At 53.8% G+C, this 22,216-nt stretch overlaps 1 protein-coding gene across 6 annotated transcripts in view; it reads right to left on the bottom strand.

Moving 5' to 3' along the window:
- WSCD1 (WSC domain containing 1) overlaps nt 1-22,216 on the bottom strand; it is a 249,732-nt gene that overhangs the window by 36,544 nt on the left and 190,972 nt on the right. For 2 of the 6 annotated variants that reach the window (XM_031657316.1, XM_031657321.1), the window contains 2 exons: nt 6,644-7,358; nt 585-699 (listed from right to left, as the gene is read on the bottom strand). In XM_031657316.1, the coding sequence (XP_031513176.1) occupies nt 585-699; nt 6,644-7,070 (542 nt within the window). In that variant the 5' untranslated portion in view covers nt 7,071-7,358. Of the gene's footprint in view, nt 1-584; nt 700-6,643; nt 7,359-9,610; nt 10,365-16,500; nt 16,629-17,000; nt 17,209-18,340; nt 18,448-22,216 lie in introns of those variants that run through there. The other 4 variants (XM_031657319.1, XM_031657317.1, XM_031657318.1 and 1 more) reach the window with 4 other exon arrangements.

The raw sequence follows: 22,216 nt of genomic DNA, 5'->3' as shown, positions 1-22,216 counted from the left end.
AGCTGGAAGTATCAGAAAAAGTAAACCTTGTTATACATACAAGGTGAAAATACTTTTCCTACCAGAGCTGGAAAGATCTTCTCAGAGAAATCTCAGTTAAAGCCCTTTATCTTATTGTAAAACAGATAAGTAAATGGAGTCCCAGGGAAGGAAAAGAACTCACCAAAGTCACACGCTGAGTCCCTGCTATGGCTGGACTGGAAGTCGCATCTCCCTGCACTCAGCACCACCACCCAAGCTCCCAGCACCCAGATCATCACCCAACTCCCAGCACCAGGCCATCACCCAGCTCTCAGCACCCAGGCCACCACCCAGCATCCAGCACCCAACTCCCAGCACTAGGCCATCACCCAGCTCTCAGCACCCAGGCCATCACCCAGCATCCAGCACCCAGGCCATCACCCAGCATCCAGCACCTAGGCCATCTGCCAACAAACTTTCTTTCTTCTGGATAACTGGGATCTGATCAGTGTGTTCTAATTATGCTATGACAGCCAACTGGTAGCTGATATGCCTCGTCACTCTGGAACTGTCCCTGGACCTTCCTCCCACTGGAATCAACAGCCCAGGACCCCAGCACTCACCGCTCCGCACACGCATCCTGGCAGTGGGAGACAGTCATCTTTCTCAAGTCATAAAACACAGCTCCTTTCAGAGTCCTCTCGTGGCCATCATCACTGAAGCATCCAACGTAGGTGCCTGCAGAAAGGGAAGCATGGCTGACACCAGAGGCCCAGGAACCACGGGCCCACCCTTAGGAAAAGCCAGGGGAACCTCTCCCTTCCTGGCCAAGGCCACTTCTTAGAGAAACCCGGGGGATGAGAGCTGCAGGCAACCTCCCCCTCAGTGCTGAGTCAAGGGAGCATCCGACACCTCCCTCTTGTTTGTTTCCTGCCCATTTTCTCTTAGTTAATGGCCCACCGTCCACCCAGACAGCTCTGCCAGGAGCCTGGCGTCAGCCTGACCACTGCTTTCTTCCACTGCCCCCAACTCACAAGTTGGGAAGGCTGGATTACCTCTCATGGGCTCCACCCCTCCTCTCCAGCCCTGCCCTCCCTGGGCTCAGAGCGGCCTCTCTACCTTGGCAAGTGTCCTGAGAGACAAGGTCCTTGTGGGCCAAAGAGAAGAAATCCCTTAGGGCAAGTTTGATTTTAGCAAATTCAAGGAAGAGCTTTCAAATGGGGCAAGCTATCTCAAGATAAAGTCTGTCATCCTAAGAGGGAGTAAGGCCCCATCTCTGGAGTGTGTCCGCAGAGTCCATTAAGAGTAGGAGAAAGCGTCCTGTGTGGGAAACAGCAGGGCCAAGTGACCGCAGAGGCCTCTCCAGGCTGGTCACCTGCACACATCCCTGGAAGGGGATGCCGGGGACACCCATGCTGCAGTGGCAGTGAGAAGCCAGCTGTGCCCGCAGCAGCGAGAGTCTCTCACAGCCCTGCCCTGCCACCCCGAGGGAGGGAGACATCTCCCAGAGATGCGCAGAGAAGCTCGGAGATGGCAGTCCCGATGCAAACACGGGTAGGCATGTAAATGTCACGCGCACCAGTGTTTTGAAGGAGCGACGTGGGAATCTGCAAACACGCCGTCACACGGCCCCCAAGCTGTGAACGCACACCCACAATAGCTGCGTGAGATCTGGATCGGGCACCTGTGATAAAGACGCCGCACGTCTCCGCAGGAAGGGCTGCGTTCCGCTCATTCATGTCATCTGGGGAGCGCGCCACTGCCTCCAGAGAAATTAGGCTGCCTCTGGGAAGTAACACGCCCAAGGCCTCCCAGCAGCCTGCCAGCGGCTCCCAAGCGGCTTTTCAGTGAGGAGGAAAGTCCCGATGGTCCACAGGCCTGGGTGCTCCATGAGGGCAACGGAGACTGTCTTTGTTCCTGCCAAGAGCCTGGTCTGGGGCAGCGGCTGGGGGAGCCGGGGCACCACTGAGTGGCCTAGGGGAGGAAGCCTGCCAACCATCTGCTTCTGGCCCCTAATCGAGGAGTGACTTTTATTTGTATTTAGCAGAGAGCCGAAATACAAAGGCGGGGGCTGGGCGCGGGCTCACACCTATAATCCCAGCACTTTGGGAGGCCGGGGCGGGTGGATCACTTGAGATCAGGAGTTCAAGACCAGCATGGTCAACATGGTGAAACCCTGTCTCTACTAAATATTAAAAAAATTAAAAAAAAAAATAGCTGGATGTGGTGGCACACACCTGTAATCCCAGCTACTCCAGAGGCTGAGGCAGGAGAATCACTTGAACCTAGGAGGTGGAGGTTGCAGTGAGCCAGGATCGTGCCACTGCACTCCAGCCTGCGTGACAGAGTGAGACTCTGTCTGACAGTAAATGCCACATTTAATTCCACCTCTGCCCTCGCTAAATAACTTCAACCTTCTGTGCCACGGTTTCCTCACCTGTCGAACACATATGTGCCCACCCACACCGCCTCCCCTTGCTCAGGCTCATGTCTCCTGCCTCCAGGTTTGGGCCTGTCACTGTTCATCCCTCCTACCTACCCTTTGCTTCCTGCCTGTCCTCAGGCCTTACATCTCCGACCCTGACCATGCCAGCGCACAGTGGCCTCCCCTTTCTCTGGGTTTTTATATGCTGTGCTTGAAAAACTCATCCACCATCTATACCCTTGCCATTAGCTGTTGGAGTCAAAAATCTTTTACACCTGGCCGGGTGCAGTGGCTTGTGCCTGTAATCCCAGCACTTTGGGAGGCTGACGTGGGTGGATCACTGGAGGTCAGCAGTTCGAGACCAGCATGGTCAACATGGTGAAACCCCATTTCTACTAAAAATACAAAAATTAGCCTGGTGTGGTAGCACATGCCTATAGTCCCAGCTACTCGGGAGGCTGAGGCAAGAGAATTGCTTGAACCTGGGAGGCAGAGGTTGCGGTGAGCCGAGATGGTGCCACTGCACTCCAGCCCGGCGACAGAGCAAGACTCCATCTCCAAATATATATCTTTTACACCTGTGCGTCCTATCTCTGCAACATGATTGAAGGCTCCTAGAGGACAGGAATCACACCTTTACCAGAGCTGGTGACCTCCCGGTGACTCGCCAGGGATAGGCACAATGTCAACATCCACACCTGACTGTGAACGGTGGGTTCCAGCTCCTAAAAACCATGCTGACATGCCTGGACGGTGCAAAGTTAGGAGCCGAGAGCCTAAATACAAAGGCTGGGGTCAGGCGTGGTGGCTTACACCTGTAATCCCAGCACTTTGGGGGACCAAGGCAGGCGGATCACTTGAGGTCAGGAGTTTGAGACCATCCTGGCCAAGATGGTGAGACCCCATCTCTACTAAAAATACAAAATATATATATATACAAAAAATTATCTGGGAGTGATGGTGCATGCCTGTAGTCTCAGCTACTCAGGAGGCTGAGGCAGGAGAATCACTTGAACCTGGGAGGTGGAGGTTGCAGTGAGCCGGGATCATGCCACTGCACTCCAGCCTGGGCGACAGAGCAAGACTCTGTCTGAATATATATATATATATATATATGAATGAACAATTATAGTACTATTTATTATTCATGGGGACTAGCAGTAATGCACGAAGTACATAAATACATATATATATACACACACACACACATATATATACACACACATATATATACACACATATATATATGAAGGCAGGGACGGTCTTACTGAGTGCACCAAGGTGCAATATCCTGGGCCCTATGTTAAGGCAAATCAGAGGAGAACAAGCAAGATGGCAGGAGACAGGACTCCCCACCACACCAAGACCCAAGGGACCCAGGAGACCCTCAGACCAGAGAACCCCAGGGCTGAGGAGGGAACAACAGCCACCTTCTCCAATGTTTGCTTGGCTCCCTGCCAGGCTCTGAGCCTCTTGAGGTCACCTTCATCTGGGGACACCCATCAGCACATGTGGCCATGCCCACAGGCACATGCTACTGCCCCCCGCTGCCCAGACATCCAGCCCCACGTGCACCTCTCTCCTTCTGTAAGTCTCAGGTCCACCGCCACTGGCGTGGACCACTGCACGGAGCTTTCACCCACGTCAGTGAGAATGAATCCTTCTCCTCCGCCTGCCTACTTAGCAAAAGAAAACTAATATTTGAGAAATTTGTGATGGGTTGCTCAGCAAAGAAGTTCCGTTTCAGCTTTCAATTAAACAGCCAAAGCATAAGCTCAGGATTATTAAACATTTATCACTGTAGATGGGAAATTAACCACAAGGTTTTCAAGGTGCTTGGGCTCAAGACCTTCCCAGGCTGAGACTGCAGGTTGCTGTACATGCTTCCCCGGCTGCACAAGCTTCTGGGGAAGTGAATGGAAACAGCCTTTGGGAACAGGCTCCACCACTATCTGGCTGTGCCACCTGGGATGTGCGGCTGCCTCTCTCTGAGCCTCAACTTCCCCATCTATAAAATGGGAATATGGTTCCAATTCCACGAGGTAGTTGTGAAAATTCCATAAGGTAACACATGTGAAATGTCTAATACAAGGCTTGGCATGCAGTCATTACTCAGCAGCGATTGTTTTTACCGTTAATATATTGCTATTAATAATGAAAACATTTAAAATACTTTTCTTCCCTGAAACTCAAATTCTTCATCATTAAAACAGTGATAGCACCACTTACATCATAAGGCTGTTTGAAGATTAAATTAAATGAGATAACAGATGTATGTCTATACAATACAACGCTTGGCACATAACAGATGTTCAAATAAGTAACAGCCATTATGATTCTGATCCTACACTCTAACCTGGGATGTGTGATGGATGGATCAGTAAATATTGGCTGAATAATTAACACGTTAATAAAAGAGAGGAAAAAAAAATTGTTTCAAGCAGTCAGGCTCTGGTTCTTCTGGAAACAAGGAATGGTCCACCTGTGACCAGCTGGCCATTTGATGGAGGGCGAGCCCGGGCCTGGCTGGCCTCGTCTCAGTGTGCAGCAAGGGGCCTGAGACACAGACGGCCCCTCCGTTTGTGAGGAGGAGGCGAGCTCTTTTATCTGGACGCAGAACGAACAGCTTTTCTAACTCCCCGACAGAGGCGAGAATGTTCAGGAAAGAAAGAACTTCCGAGGGATACACTGGGACCCATTCTGAGGCGGATTTATTACTTTCGGCTGAAATGGAGGCATCGCCTTATTGTCTGTGACTCTGCATCTGTTCATTTGCACATCAAAATGGACACTCCGTGAGGCTATTAACGATGGCTTTGAAGATATTGGAATGTCTTTGGAAATTACTATCAATAAAAAACAAACTGGCTATGGAGAAGTTACTATTTTTCCCCTAGTAAACTTACTGACATTTTATTCCATTATGGATGTTGTCCAAGGTATAATGAAATGCTCAGTGATTGATGGTGCCTCCTGCAGCTTCCGCGCCTTGCAGGATCCCCTTTCAGGAGGATGGCGGGCTGCCCGGGCCACAGAGAGACACCCGCTTTGTTTGCAGCCCCAGCAGCTGTCCCGAGGGCTGGGCCGCGGGCTGCTCTCCGCCAGTGAGGCCCGACTGGCTGTGCTTGGCCCATGGAGCCCCACGACAGGAAGGGGCCCAGAGGGCTTGCAAGTCAGCACTCTGCCTTCCCCCATTCTCTGATGACCATGACGGCACAGCCTCCCCAGACCTGGTTCTTACACTGTTCAAAGGAGAGCAAAGTCTTCCTTCAATCCTGGCACACATTCACAATACTGGACAACCTATGGAGGGCACTGACCGTTCGGAATTGCCACCATTTGGTACTGGAATCACATTAACCCTCTCTTTGCTGGATAAGGGGGAGGTCTGGGGGCCACTGGGGAGGTAGCCAGAGTGTAGAGGCACCCCCCAGCGGCCCAGGTCAGGAACCATTTACCAACCAACCTGGAAGTAGTGCAATTATTTTAACAACTGATAAGACCATACTGGTATATAAATGTGGATATCAGTCCTGCTTATATCTAGCCACAATCTCTCTTGCTTTTACTGGAGTCCCTTCCATCACCTCTATAAGTCATTAGGGGTAACTTAAAGTAAAGGGGTGCCACTGGTTTCCTGAGACATACACGCTCTGCACTCAGGGCTGAGCCCTCCCCTCTGCTCGTCAGTTATATTTTTATTTTTATTATTATTATATATATTTTTTGAGACAGGGTCTTGCTCTGTCACCCAGGCTGGAGTGCAATGCCACAATCTCGGCTCACTGCAACTTCTGCCTCCTGGGTTCAAGGGATTCTCCTGCCTCAGCCTCCCAAGTAGCTGGAATTATAGGCATGTGCCACCACACCTGGCTAATTTTTATATTTTTTAGTGGAGACAGGTTTCACCATGTTGGCCAGGCTGGTCTCGAACTCCTGGTCTCAGGTGATCCACCGCCTGAGAAACAAAAAATTTGTTGGCCAGGATTCCAGCCAACGTCTGTCTGAATCCAAAGCCGGAGTGCTAAGTGACCTGCTCACAACATCTCAGCCTTGAGTCATGTGGAATTCCAGCTGGTGAGTGAGCAAAACCCTAAAGGACTTCACGTCACAGGCCCCTTCCTGACCTGCAGAGCAGAAGGAAAGAACCATCTAGCGGTGAAGGCTACGAACCTGAAGAGAGAAAGACGACACCAAACCTGTGACCCTGAATAGGGGTCCTGGGAGCAGCTCCCCTAAATGCAGCTGAGCGCCTACCTCGGCTGTGGATGGCGGGCCTGGGAGCCTCAGGGCCCAGGGCAGGCGGTCCCTGGGAGTCACTCATGAAGTGGTGGAACCAGCGACGACGCAGCTGACGCAGCTCCGAGTTGCGGCTCCGGAGCCAGCGGGGGCCGGGACGGGGCCGGGTCAGGGGGCTCTGTAGCATGTCCACGCCCAGCAGCAGCTCTGGGCTGACTCGAGGGCCATGCAGCGCTCTGCTGTCCAGCAAGCCCACGCCCAGGGCCACGGCGGCCACTGGCAAGGTCTGCAGGGGGCCAGGTGCCCGGGGGCCCTGTGGGAGGGCCACTCGGGCCCGCTGCAGCAGCAGCAGGCTGCCGGTCATCAGGTAGGCAGCCGTGAGGAAGAACAGCAGGAACTGTGTTCGGCGGAGAAACTTCTGGAGTCGGAAGAAAGGTTTGGCCATGCCCCTGGGCAGCAGGGCTCCTGGCTGGAGCCCCGGGATGGCTCCTAGCGCCCAGGCGGGAGGGAGGCCAGGGCCTCCGGAGACGTCATCCTTGCATCCTGGCTCCTGGCACCTGCCTGTGCTCGCCTGGGGTCACTCACTGTTCCTTTCCCGTTTCCAGTAGGTGTGCAAATGGCACCATTACTTATCTCCAGTGGCCACAGGGTCCTGCAGCTGCAGCTTCTGCCCAGGTGTCAAGGACATCTCCATTCCAGGGCTCTACCGACCCTCATCTCCTGGTGCAGAAATCTGGAAGGTGGAGAAAGAACACTGGGATGTAATAGGAGGGTCCACTATGCGGCACTCCCAGGCTGGGACACCCGTCACCCTGTGCTTGCTTTATCCAAGGGACCAGCTGTGTTGCAGGAGCACTGGACAAAGCCAGGTTTAAATCTCAGCTCTGTTACTGGCCAGCTGTGTCACACTGAGTAGGTTGCTTAACCTTGCTGGGCCTCAGCTTCCCCATCTGCAAAATGGGGATAACAGCTCTGCCCTTGAGGAGTAATGAGGATGATAGAAATAAGAAGGAGGAGGAGGAATAGCAGCAGGGGCTCTTTCCTCAGCCCTTCCTGTGTGTCAAGCACTCAGCTAAACACTTCGCATATTATCTCACTTAACCCTGAAACCAATCCAACAAGGTAGAGATATCATATCCCTGTTTCACAGATGAGGAAACTGGCAAAAGAAGGCATATTAGCTAGCTTTCCCCAAGCCACACAGCTGGTAAACAGGAGAGCCAAGGTTTGGAAGAGTCTGTGTGCAGAGCCTGGACTCTCAATGACTACACGGCCCAGCCTGCCATGAGACACTACCACATATAAATGTACATAGCCCAGGCAGGACTATGCTGCAGGTGCTTGATATATGCATGTAATCAGCTGACTCCCAGCGGTGCACTGGAACTGTGGGCCCGGGGTTGGAAGGAGCTTCTGCACAAGCTGGTCATTGGCTTTTACACAGGATGGGGCCCAGGGGAGGGAGGGGATTGCGTAGCCTTCCCAGGCCTCCTGGACTCCAGAGGCCAGAATCAAAGGACCAGGGTAGCGCCTGAGCCGTGCACCTGCAAACAGAGGCCGAGCACCCGGAGCAGAGAAGGCGGAAGGCTCTCTGATCTGCCTTCCGTGGGTCTCTCCGCTCCCCAGGACTCAGCTGTCGCCCTGGGTTTCGGTTCCCATTGGCGGCACCTCTGAAGCGTGCTGTTGGGGTTGGCAGAGGGTTCTGCAGCTGCAACGACCTGGGCTGCTGTGTGAGCGAAGCCCTTAGCACAAGGACAGGCTTATCCCAGAAAAAAAGGCCCCCAGAAGCGTGACTAAGCCACTGCCCGTAACTAACTTGGCCCGGGCCCCCCGCCAGGCCTGTGCAGCCACTCAATGGCTGCTCTGTGCACCAGGGATAGACAACGGGTGTGAGAGGAAGGACAATGTTTGAGCTGGCATTCCAGGCCCCCAGAAAGCTTGGAGGCTTGGGACAAAGATCCCAGATAGGCATGAGCCTCTCTGACTAAACAGTGAGGGCCGCCAGGTTCTGAGGCCCTCGGGGAGGGCAGAGATGTGGAAATGTGGGTCAGCTGGTCCTTTAGGCTGGGGCAGAGGTAGCAGACTCAGTAATCAGCAAATGACGGTGGAATTAAATTCTGGGTTTGGAAATTGCAGACGGTTCTCCAGAGCTTCTATTTTCTAGGCTGTGACGTATCTGCCAGGCCCACCCCAGACAGCCTCATCAGATTTGTAAAACCTCAGAGAAAATCCCAAGAAATCCTGGCTGATCTCTCTGCCTCCAGCTTTGGACCCTCCGATCCATCTTCCACAAGGCTGCCAGGGTGATCCTCCTCACACGCAAATCTGATCATGGCGCACCCCTGCTTAAAACCCCCTTCAATAGCTCCCCGTGGCTACTGGATAAACGCTAAGCCCCTCGGCATGATATACAAGGGCCCCTTCGTGATCCAGCCCATCCAGCCTCATCTCTTGCCCGGTCTCTTTCTTTGGCTTCCTCATCTCAAATGCAGACATGCGCACACACACTCCACATTCCAGCAGAACCACCAGGAACCACAGCACATCTGCCTCGGTGTCTTTGCACAAGCTACCCTTTATTTATGCCTTTTCCTTCCTCTTCACTTCTCAAATCCCTGTGTGTCCTCCAAGGCTCAGGCCAGGTATTGTTCCTCAGAGAAAGCTTCCCTGAAGATTCCTCAGTCTTTCCGCAGCCCCTGCTGACCCTCAGCCCAGCACTCGCCATCGTGAGGCTGATCAGAACTGTCCATCTACTTGTCAGTCACCCTCCAAAGTCTGTCATCTACTTAGGGCTAGAGGCCATGCCTCTGTCATTTTCCTAACCCCGGCCCCAGCATGAGGCCTGGGAGTGCGGATGCTCAGTGATCTTCGTTTATGAATACATCTTAAAAACGAACGAGACAACAGATAAATTGATACGTAAATCCTGACATCAGAAACCTGCTCCTATGGGGTCAGGGCAGTGAAATCTCAAATGCCACTTACCCAGGGCCATGGATGAAGCCTGAAACGTGGGAGAGACGGAGCAGTGCATGGGCACAGACCCCCAGGCAGTCCAGGAACACAGCTTAATGGAGCTGAGGGCTTTCAGAAGCATGGAGTTAACAAGAGTGCCTGGGCTGAGCTTTATGTCATCCTTTCTATGATGTAATTCTATGAGGAGGGGTCTCCAGGTCTGTTCACAAAGGGGCTCCGGTTACAAACTAGGGATCACATCCATCCTGTACCACTGAAGGGGAGAGGGTAGCACTCCTGCTGTGAGAAGGTTTCTGATGAGATGGAGCAGAAAGGCAGGCAGGAGCTCAACAGTTCGGAATTTTGAAGGCAGGGTATACTGTGAATTCTGTATAGATTTTCTAGATAGGATTTGGATATACAGTACAAGTAGGGCTGGGGTAGGGAGTGGTCAGAGCGGATGAATCAGGATTCAATCCATCTCACCCAGGATCCCACGGTCCTCCAAAGTATTTTCTGGTGCCCCCCTTCCCAAAAGAGGCTTCCCTGGTCTGGGGAGGTAGGTGCTGGTGCGGACACCACAGCCAGCCATGTGCAGGCCAGATTTCCATGGCCCAGGTCTTCTATGAAGCAGGCTGCGCTCCCAACTTTTAAAATCACAAAGCAGATTCCTAGACTGGAAAACTCACTGCGGGTAGGCTGGTAGGGGGAAACAAAAGACCGGGTGCGGTGGCTCACGCCTGTAATCCCAGCACCTTGGGAGGCCGAGGCGGGCGGATCACAAGGTCAAGAGATGGAGACCATCCTGGCCAACATGGTGAAACCCTGTCTCTACTAAAAATACAAAAATTAGCTGGACGTGGTGGCAGGCACCTGTAGTCCCAGTTACTTGGGAGGCTGAGGCAGGAGAAACGCTTGAACCGGGAGGCGGAGGTTGCAGTGAGCCAAGATCATGCCATTGCACTCCAGCCTGTTGACAGAGCAAGATTCTGTCTCAAAAAAAATAAACAAATAAAAAATAAGCATCAGGAACTTGTCACCCTGCCCTGGACTTCCACCACACTTTATAGCCAACATCACAACATGACACTCTCTCTCCTCAAGGCTGGCAGCCCCGCTCCAGGGCAGAGATCACACCTGGTGTATCCATGTTCCCAGATCCCAGCCCACAGCTAGCAGGGCAGTGATGGTAAATGTTTATTGAGTGACTGAACCCACGAGAGGCCTGGGGGTGGGCTGGGAAACTTGGAGCATCTGCACAAGGGCGCACAGCCAAGCCATGAGGTCAGTCAGAGAGCAGAACCGGCCAACACCTGGGGTCGGGGACAGAATCCTAGCCATTGCTCGTCTGCATAGGGCCTGGGAGGCCATCAGCTATACCCACTACACCCGAAAGCCAGAAGGCTGTCCATGACAGTAAACCTACCTCGAGCAAAGCATTGCACAGGGCAGGGCCTCAGGCTCATCGTCTGTTCAATGGGGGTAAATGTGCTTTACGGGATCAAATTAGGGAGTGGACATGAATCCGCTGTGGCTCTGTTCCCTACAGACTGCGGCATGGCTTGGTTATGAATGCAAAAGAGGCAAGCAAGGAAAAGCCGGAGGATGGGCCTGTAGTAGCTGTGCCACTGGTGAAGTCAGACTCGAGAGGCCTCTCCCCAGCTCTGAGCCCCCACAGTCCCTGGAGTGCACCCAGGATCCCACTCTTACTCGCAGCTGATCCCCATGCTGAGGCTGCTGTTAGCAATTGCTTTGTCAATGCCACCATTTATGGAGCATTTGCAGTGTGAATAGGTTGAACTGGGCTGTACCTGCACCATCCACCATCTCATTTCCTCCAGGCAACCCACCAAGCAATGCCCTGTATACCCCATTTGAGCACTGAGGTCTCTGAAGCTGAGCCAGGTGATGTACGCTGCCCAAAGCCAGACAGATCAGGGCCAGCACTCAGACCAGGCCACCTGCTCCCAGAGCCTCTATTATGCCCACTGAGCTTCCTATTTCTCTCCCCTTCCCAGCTCCGGCTTCACACGAGGCAAGATGTATTCTCCAGAGGAGTTTAGTGCGCCTCCGTCAGCACCTTCTTGAGGTCATGCCGGGCCAAATCTCCTAGAGATGATGCCACACATGGGGTCTCCCCAGCCAAGCCTTCCAGACGGTGCCTTGTTGGTGAGTGTTCACGCCCCAGCCCACTGGGACTGGCAGGCAGCCTGGGGCCCTTCCCCTCTGAAAGTCTGGGGAATTTTTCCCCAACGTGTGCTTCCCGTGGGCACCTCCCATCTTGGAACCCTGCAGAGTGCTTCAGGGGAAGGCTGGGGCTGGGTGGGTGGGGGGTTCTATCCCTGCCTGGGGCTTGGCCCTATTGGGGGTAGAGGAGGCACACCAGGGCTGGACAAAGGTGCACACTCACTGCCCTGCCCTGGGGTCACCCTAGAGAAGAGCAGGGCCTGCAGAGGGAGATCCTGAGTTCCCTGTCAAGCATAAGAGGAGACTAATAGAACAAAGGGGCTTCTGGAAGTCTCAGGAAGGGAGCAGGAGTCCAGAGCACCTGGGGACTCAGACAACCTGAGCTTTTGTCTATTACTTTGTTGCCATCTGGGACCGAGGGAGTGGCAGTTGCCCAGCCTGGCTCGGGCTGGTCAGGTGGCCACCTCTCAGCCAGGCTAGGGGTCCAGAGACCGAGGGGTGGCAGCAGGGAGAGGAGAGGAGGCAGTCCCTGGGGGTAGGGGCTGCAGGATAGAACTCGGAGCTGGCCCAGGTGCAGCCAGTGGCCACTGGGGTTCAGTCAGGTGACTCCACCTCCCTGCGACCCCCGGTCAGAGACAACAGGCCGTGGCAGCTGAAGGGAAAATGACACCAGATATCCCCAGAAGGCTCTCAGCTACTGTGGCAGCTGCAGTAAGGGCTGCAAATCTCTTAGGACTTGGAGCTGCCTGCTTTTTGCAGGGCAGGAGCCCTAATGACGAGAATAGGGCCCAGAATGTCGCTCTCCAGATATGAAGGTGATGGGAGTCTGGGTCCTAGAAGCTCGAAGCCTCAGCCTCAATGACTGGCAGCCAGGGGGGTCTCAGCTTCAGGACCTGGGCAGAGTACATGCAGGAGCCTCCAGCTGGGCTCACAGCTCCTGGATTCCCCTCCTGTGACTTTCCCCTTGCCCCTGCCCCTGCCCCTGCCCCGCTCGGGCATAGTGCCTGGCTTCTGGACCCCATTCCCTCTCCAAAAGGCTGTCCCTTTTCATCTAAGCAAGTGATCTTTCTATTATGAGGAGCTAATGATGCTACAGCCTGTAATGGCTTCCCAGGGATATACAAGCCAGCCCTGTATCCCACCAGGGCATCACCTGGTTAGCGAGAGATGCCTCAAGCACCCTCACGCATGCCCTTCCACCAGCCAGGGACGCTTGTGCCCCATCTTATGGCTCATGAAATGCTCCAGGCCGTCAAGTTTCAGCTCCCATGCCACCTCTTCCACAAAGCCTCCCTGGTGTCTGGAGCAGAACCACTCCTCAGTGCTAGGCACTAAGCAACGAGGCTGGAGGCTGCTACCAAGTGTGCCTGGGTGGTGTGTGGTCTTGAGTCAGGGTTCCCTGCTGATGTCCCTACCTCTCCTTCCAGCCCGAGGGCCTCTCAAAAGCACAGTCAGTGCCTCTGCCCACCTCTGGGTGGGGCACAGGGAATGCCCCTGAAAATAAGTACCTGCTGGACTGGACATCCTTCAGTGCTCAGGGCCATGCTGCCATTACTCACAGGCCTCACGACTGTGTCTCAGAGACTGAGAAAAAGAGCAAGAGACCCACTAAACAAAAATCTGCTGGGTCCTTTGCGGGAACAAGGTCTGGGAAATGCAAATGGGGTGGGATCCTTGTCTTTGGTGAGACAAGAAATCTCTTGAGAGTTTGAACTTCAGAGCTTGAAAAAAGATTCAACATTTTAATATGCTGCTAAAAGGGTATAAAACATAATAGGTCAGAACTCCATTCCATGCAAAAGAGGAAAGCCCCTTCAGTTAACCCACTGCTGGGGTTCATATAAATAAAAACTTTAACCTACCATATTAGAGTTCAAGGTACTTTCACCAACTGTCAAGTGCATTGGATGAATGGTCAGATGGAAAAATGAATGAGTGATCTCCCCACATATCTGTGAGGCCAAAATCATTACCATCCCCATCATACAGATGCAGAATCTGAGACAGAGAAGGCCAATTAACCTGAACAAATCCAAACAGCTATTGCTAAATCGCTCTGATTCCAAGTGCATATCATCATCAACCATATCACATGATCTTCACGTGTGCAATACCAAGGACAGAGATCCTTCCAAACACCGTGCTAGGGGCTGGGTCCACACAGAAAGACAAAGCACCAGCGCGGGAGCCGGCATTTTTCCTTTCCTGGCACCTGATTTGGAGCCTTTCTCACTTTTGAAACAGCCAGTCTCAACCTCTTCCAGCCTATCTCTGGGCTATCTCTTTTATTTTTATTTATTTTTATTCATTTTTCAAGATGGAGTCTCGCTCTGTCACCCAGGCTAGAATGTAGTGGCATGATCTTGGTTCACCGCAACCTCCACCTCCCAGTTTCAAGCGATTCTCCTGCCTCAGCCTCCCTAGTAGCTGGGATTACAGGCGCACGCCACCATTTTTGTACTTTTAGTAGAGATGGGGTTTTGCCATGTTGACCAGGCTGGTCTCGAACTCCTGACCTCAGGGGATCTGCCCACCTCGGCTTCCCAAAACATCGGGATTACAGGTGTGAGCCACCATGCCTGGCCTGAGCTATCTCTTTTATAGAACCTTATTTTGTTCACTTGTTCATGTGTTTCTTCCACCTGGTGCTGAAAGCTTAAGGGTCGTCTCAAGTCCATCTCAGAACCTGGAAGGCAAACAGGTGTTCAAACCCCACTGAGTGAGTTGGATACAGGTGGACAAATGAGTGGAGTGCCCAACCAGAGTCAGCCCTGCCAGTGGGACGGGGGACTCGGGCTGTGGGAGAGAGCCCAACACACCCTGCTACACATCCCTGTCCTCAGAATACTCATGACCCCCTCATGTCAAGGGAGCCACCCTCTGGGAGGGAGCTCACATTTCCAGGGGCTTTCAGCAGCAAAGGAAGGGAAGCGAAGTGGAGGGGAGGGGCCTTAACAGCTACCAGCAGGTGCGCTGTATTTTATAGCTGATGAAATTAATCCAGCCCATTCTTCCATCCACTTCTCACATCCACACCAGGAGGCAGGACATATGCAGAGTTCCTCCCTGATCACATTCTCCAAGTGGCACACTGACGATAATTTTTCAGGCGTATGTCAACACGCTTAGCAAAGCCATGATGAGGAGAGATTAAAGGAAGAATGTGAAGGCCAGCCCAGGAGGCCCAGGGAGAAGGTAGTGAGCGCAAGGCCACGTTCACTCCCTCATTCCCTAGATGAGCAGCCCTGGATGTTAGGGCCATCTCTGGCCCTGCTAGTGTACATGATTATCACCTGCATTTTAAGGCCTAAGACCCTGAAGGTCTAAACACTGAGCTGCCCCAGAGTCCTTGGCCTTGACCTCATTGTGCCTCCAGAGAAAGAGTTGGGGAGCTGGTCTCACCAAGGCTGATGGGGGTCTGAGCCGGATGGGAGTACAAGCTTGGGGCTTCTGTGATGAGAAACACCACTTCCCAAGAGGCCCTGCTCAAGGGGTTCCATCGGGGCCTGGAGGCTCTGGATTCAGAGGCTCTGAGTCACCTGCTCAGGCCGATGCCATAAGGAACCAGCTCTGTGACTCACTCCCCAGTGCTCTGGCTGAACTTATCAGGTTGGCGACTCAAGCTTCAGCAGCAGACCCACTGGTGGGCCTGAATATCCACTTCTGCTCGGTTAGGAAGACAGGAGGAAGAGACAGGAGTCTGGCCTTCTGCCTTACCCCAGCTTCTCTTCACTTCCAACCAGGCATGTTAAAGGCCGCAGGACAGTACCCCATAGAGCACAATGCCCACTAAAGAGAGGGATCCCCTCACCCCAGAATAAGGCATTTTTACAGAGGAGCTGTGGAAATGGCCCTGCTGAGGGCTGGCAGATGCAGCCACAGGTGAGGGCCTTCTGGCGGGGAAGATGAGGCAGTCAGGCTCAGCCACCAGCCCAACCACCGCCAAGCCCCCGTGCCTGGGAGAGCTCCTGCTCTTCCTCCTAGAAACCCTGGGCTCTGGCAGCCGGCTGAGGCCTCTTCCCGGAGGATCTCCTGAGGGCCAATCTAAGTGTGTGGGGGTGGGGAGCATGCTTGAGAGAGACGAACCTCATTCTCCCATAGCCCAAGGAAACCTCCCCTAGCTCTCTCCCCAGCACCTGCAGCCACCGGGAGGGGGTGATTGCAAATAGCACAGGGCAAGCCAGCTTTATACCTCCTCTAACTTTCACTCCCCACCACCCTTTCTGTGCCTGACAACCTAGGCAAATCAGAGGAAAAAAGAAAGGCCCCCACTCCTGATCCCAAAGTGGGATCACCCAAGTGCCTCCGTAAACCTAAGCACGCTGTTCCAGCAACAAGAGGGATGCGGGTATCTCATGTTAGAAAAGTACAGGGGAGTCCTGCATCTGTCCATCTTGGGAGCTGCAGGGGCAGAGCCAGTATGGGGAGCAGCTGGATCCCAGGGCAGGGCTATGGGGCTAGAACTCCTATATCAGCCTTCCCACCGCTCAGCGGAAGGAAGCGCGGTGCTCTTCCCCACCCGCATTCCCGATCAGCAGAGCAGGCATCATCCCAGGAGCACAAATGCTCAGGAGAACAACCAGCGAGGTTACCCGGAGGCAGGGGACCCAGCCAGGTACGCTCCAGAGTAGCCAAGAAAAACGCAGTTTAGCAACCTCCAGTCGTGAATCTCCGTCCAAACCTACGAAGACACAAAGCTCTATACTGGATAATTTTCCGGACAAAATACATACGTTTTGCTTTTGCCTCTGTTCAAGTTCACCAAGAGACGGAGCAAACCCTCCGCTGACCGGAAGCCTCTCTTGGTAGCGGAACGAGAGGGAGCTGCTTCTGGGTAAACGTCGCCGCCTAGGAGGGAGGCTGTGCGCACCCCACACCCTGCCCTCGCCCCCTCCCCGGGCCCAGCCGCAGCGCCCTCCCAGGAAACGGACGGGCTCTCAGGACTCCGGAGGGCGACGCGGCTCGTGCGGCGCCTCGCGCACCCCCGCCCCATCCCGGCCGCGCCGAGCGCCCCCCGCGCCCCGCACGCACCCGCTCACTCTCCCCTGCCCCGGCCGAGCCACCCCGGCCCCCGGGAAGGCGTCCCCCGCAAGCCCGCCCGGCAGCCAGAGCAGGTGCAGCCCCGCCGCGCTCCCAGCGGCGTCCGCACAAACTTGTTTGCCCGCGGCGGGGGGAACACCCTGCTCCCAGCCCGCGCGGGGGTCCGGATGGAGCGCCGGGAGACAGGACTCACCCCGCGATCGCGGCCGGCTGGGGCGCCCGCACCCGCGCCCACGGCCCGCCTCCCCCGGGCGCCGAGCCCGCAGCCCCCGCAGTGCCCGGAGCCCAGGAGCCCCGGCGCCCGCACGCCCGGCCGCCCGGCGGTAGCGGACCACGCGGGGAACTGGGGCCTGCCGCCCTGGCTCCCGGGGCTGCAGGCGTCGGGCTGGCGGCGGAGCGGGCTGGCGCAGCGCAGAGCTCAGAGGCCGGGCAGCCTGGCGGCGGCGGGCGAAACGGCGGGCTTCAAACTCCTGGCCAGGGCTGGCCAGCCACCGCCAGTCCATTTCCATTGCCACCTTCCATGGCCACCCCAACCACAAGGCCACCTGCTGTGGTTCCACCATTTAAAGCCGCCGCCACTCCACACCACTTTCACACACACACACACACACCAGTCACCCAGAGCCATAGCCTTTCATCGGAGCCCCACGGGCTCTAACACACGCACCATGACGCTCACACCCAGACACAGACCCACAAACACACGGGGCACTGCCCATGAAGGGCTGCCGCCCGCTCTCACTCCAGTGCACAGACTCTGGCGACCCAGCCACTGCCTGACACACACATCCCGAACCACTGCTTCCCAGACAGAGACACCGACACCCACACTCAGACCACACTCGGGGCTCTGCCCCACTCACCCAGAAGCAGACTGGGCCGCCGTGACACGCGCGCACACGTACACACACAGCCACACAGTTTGTAGCACTCTAATACACACACACGCACACACACATACACACACACACCGGATCACCGTCCCATGCAGAGCTAGAGACAGACGGTCACAGCTTCACACACATTCACACTCAGAAACAAGCACCTGCTGGAACACCCACACTCTCACACAATCTGAGACAAACCTCCACAGAACCGCAGCCCTACAAACACCCTGACACCAGCTCCCGTGTCTACACACTCGGGGGTCGGCCACCGGCTTATCATACTGCTCCACACCGCACACAGTGACAGACCCACGCCTTGACATAGTCACCCACAGAAGCAATGCCACACACGGGTGCCTACTAACAGACACACTCTCAGATAGAGGGGCACACTGGGCAATCGACCCACAGGTTCTTTCTTTCTCTCTCTCTCTCTCTCTCACACACACACACACACACACACACACCGAGGTGGAAAGACGCTGAACAGTCACACAAGTCTATACACAATCCCCCTCTTTAAATAAAGGCTGGATCCAAACCTAAAGATTTTTTCCAATGAGGAGCCCCACCCTGTTCCCCCGAAGCCCCCAAGTCACAGCATCTACCCTGCTCTGCCAGGTGCACCGGTGGACCCTGTCCTCACCCGGGGCTGGCTGCTAAGATGCTCCCAGAAGCTGAGGCCAGCACAGGCAGCAGGAGCAGGTGGCGGTGCTTCTTACCCGGTCTTCCTAAAAGGGAGTTTCATGCCTCCGACTCCCACTAGGGGCAGAGCTGCTTGGCCTGGTTCCGAGGAGCTGGCTTGCAACAGGTGCAGGTGGCAGGGAAAGCGCTTGCCTGGGGACCAGTCACAGTCCCTCCTTACGCGGGTCAGTGAGGTGGCACCCAGAGTAGGAAGAGACACACTGCAGTTTGCATAGCCATGTCTGGCCAAGTGCAGAATTAGAGCAGAGTCTGCACCATCGGCATGGAGGCCGAGTGCTCTGAAGATTTTGGGGCACCTGGGTTTAATATCCTTAAACCGAGGAAGAGGATACAGTAAGTGAGAGACGAATTCTGTGCTGCCTCAACGTCCCAGCCTTGCAGAAAAGCCCCCTTCACATATATATCCTTTACAGAATGTGAACGTGTGTGTTGTTATGATTACAACAGCAACCCACTGTGCAGTCTTGCAATGCTGTTTGGTTTGCAAAGCCCTCTCCATGACCAGCTACATAATTTGAAGGGCCTAAAATAAAGAATTTCAAGAGATAAAAGGAGGATATTAAACCAGTACAGGTCCCTTCTGAGCACAGAATTCAGAGCCTTTCACAGGTCTCATACCCATGAAGCCAGCCCTGGCCCTCTCGTACCCATTGTCCCACTTAAAACTCAAGAGAAGTTTATAGATGCCTTCATGTGCCCATTTGACAGAGGAGGCCCTAAGGTGGGTGACCACAAAAGGCTCACAGCCAGTTGAACCCAGGAGAACTCAAGCCCGGCTCCTCCGGGGAGCCAGGCACTTCCCGGCAGCTACTATTCAGGAGAAGTGGCCGTCTGCAGCATCAGACGCTTGATACAGAATAATCAAGCAGAAGAGTTGATGTGGCTGCCACCAGGGAAGGAGGTGACTTGAGAAAGGAAAAGGCTGCTGGGTATCCATGCCATCTGTGCCGATGTCACGATGCACCTGCCCTGCAAAGCCCCCCCCCACACCCACCAGGGGAGCACCAAACAGCCCCTGTGTGGGTAGATGCTAGAGGCAACTACTGAGTCTAGGGAGGGAGGTTGAGGAAGGAAGTGCATGAAAGAACTCAGGAAGTAGTTGAGAAGGACTTGGGAGTCAACATGGCCAGGAGTATTTCAGTGTCAGGACAAAGCCCTTCTTTCTAGTGATGGTGACCAGTGAGAAGTGATAGGGAGGACTGATAACAGAGTCACTCCTAATCACAGTCCAATGCCTTGCCCCTCAGCTCTTCTCTCCACATAGTTGGGACTGTTTCACAGTCACTTGCATACCATCCCTGTCCCAAAAGCAATGGGTCCCACAAAGCTGCCATCATATGTCCATTTACAGCTGAGAAAGGTATCCCCCTGCCCCCCAGGAGTCTGGGACTAAGAATCAGACAGGTCTGACCTCACAACAATCCCATCTTTCTGTGTTTGGCTCTTGAGTCGTCCGCTCCTCTCTTTGCAGACCTCAACTATTGGATCCTAGGTATTTACATCACCTCCTAACTTCATGTCATCTGATGGCTTATTCCTCCTTCCTTCCAGCCAGCTATCTTTTCATTTATTTACTAAGCAAGGCACCCATTGTGTGTTAGATTTTGTGTTGAACACTGGAGAGTCTTTGATAAAAAGAACCAGTCCCCTGCAGGAGTTTCCAGTGTGAAGAACTGGACGAGAAAACAGACCAGAGTGAAAACATACCACAAAGAGAGAGCTCTGCTATATCAGTCAGGATGCCTGCAGCCTCAAGTAACAAATAGCAAAGTAAAAGTGGTGTCAATCAAAGGGTTTATGTTCTCAGACAGCAAGACGCCTGGAGGTAGGCAGTTCCCAGGTTGGGTGATTCAGCAGCTCACTGATGTCAGGATCAGGGGTGGCCTCTCCGTGTTCCCTGGACCGCCCCCTCCTGACTGCAAAATGACAACTGAAGCACTGTTTGTGACTTCCCCAAATGACAATTCCCTAAGTCAAGAAAGGAAGGAACATTTCTTCCCATGAACTTCTTTTTTCACTGGGTAAGGAAACTTTTGCCAGATCCGCCTTCTGGCACGGCCCATTGGCCAGAAATGAATCCTATGAGTACCCCTCAGCCAATACCTGGCCAAGAGGAATGGGTTTGGCTAATTATAATTCATCCTCTGGGGATAGGCCAGCGTTCTCAGAGCACATCCCCACTTCATCAAAATTGTTTCTATGTTAGTAGATGGCTGCTGGGATGGCAACTAGCTGTGACGGATGGATAGATAGATAGATAGACAGACAGACAGACAGACAGACAGACAGACAGATAGATAGATAGATATAGATGATAGATAGTGCATTGGAACCTAAATGACTCACCACATCAGTGTGGAGGAATTCAGGGAAGACTTCATGGAGGAGGTGACATGTAAGCTGGCTTTTAGAAGGGAAGTGGGCATTACCTGGGTCACCAGGTGCAGGGGCCATTCCAGACAAGGGTGGGGGGGCATCCTTTGCAAAGGCAGGGAAGAGTGAAACACACAGGATGTCACAGAAACTGCCAGTGACTTTGCACTAACTGGTGCAAGGTCAGAGGTGGTTGGAGAGGAGGCTGAACCCTGACTGGCCACTGAACCCCCATTCAGGTCATTGGCACCAGTGGACAAGGCAGGGCTGTGGACCATGCCTGAGCCACCACCCTGATGAGTTCCCTTCACGGTAGTCATCTAATCATCATCAGCCGTGGAAATAGTCATTCAACCAGTGATGAGTCATCATCCATCCCACACTTCTATGTCGTGTTGACAAAGGCAGCCTGACCAGTCATAGTCATGGGGGTAACAAGCCCAGGTGGGGGTGAGGGCCGGGGGTGGGGCTCAAATCTCTCTCGCCTTGACCAAGTCACAATCTCTCTGGACCTCAACACTGTCATCTGCAAATCAGAGACAATGCCTCCGTTATGGGGGTGCCTGTAAGGACCAAATAAAATGTCTGTTGAGTGTGTAAGCAAAACAACATTTGCCGTGGAATATGCACATAACACATTTTAGTAAATATTACAAGAAGGGGTTTTTCCCAAAGCTTTGCTAAACTCCAGAAATGCCACATGTGCAATGTTCTCCTGAGCCACCAAGCTTATGATACCTTCTCTTCCTCCAAATGCCACCTCCCCAGAACCTGCCCTGTCATTCTGGCTAAAGCATCCACCTCACTGTCCAGTTTCCAGTCTTCATGAAACTCACTGTCCTATCATCTCTCTGTGTATTTGTCAGTTTATGTGTGTCTTCTCCCCAACCCTCACAGCCCACACTGCTAGAATTTAAACTCCAATATGGCCCAGGAACTTACTATCACATTCAGAACTGTATCCTTGGTGCCAAGTTTAATTATTGGCACATAAGCATACTTACTAAATATTTATTAAATAAATAATTGTGTTTTTAAAAACATGATGTGCCTAGCATGACATATTTTTAATAAACCCCAGAAGGCTTCCCACGGTGGTCACGTTTCTTCCCAAGAACTCGAGAGGCTGCTTCCCCTTGCTCTGGTCACAGACTGATCCCTGTATCACAGACTGAGTCCTGTATCCAGTCCATTGGATTCTACTGGCCACCAGGGAGACCCAGAGGGTGAGTGCGGATGGCTCACTGCACCGCGTGCCCCTGCCAGGGACTGTGGTGGGATGAGGAAGCAGGTGCTCCATCGACACCCAGAGGCACCTGCGTCTCAGTAATCTCCTCCTTTACCCATGCAGCTCTTGGCTGCTGCTCCACCAGGATGCTGGCCCGCAAGGTGACACAGGCTTGACTATCCCACCTGTGAAGGTTGCCTTTTGCTCCTCTGGACA

The sequence above is a fragment of the Papio anubis genome, chromosome 17, assembly GCF_008728515.1.
Source record: "Papio anubis isolate 15944 chromosome 17, Panubis1.0, whole genome shotgun sequence".
NCBI lineage: Eukaryota > Metazoa > Chordata > Mammalia > Primates > Cercopithecidae > Papio > Papio anubis.
The sequence above is the reverse complement of the archived record's forward strand: the minus strand, read 5'-3'. Positions and strand labels throughout refer to the sequence as shown.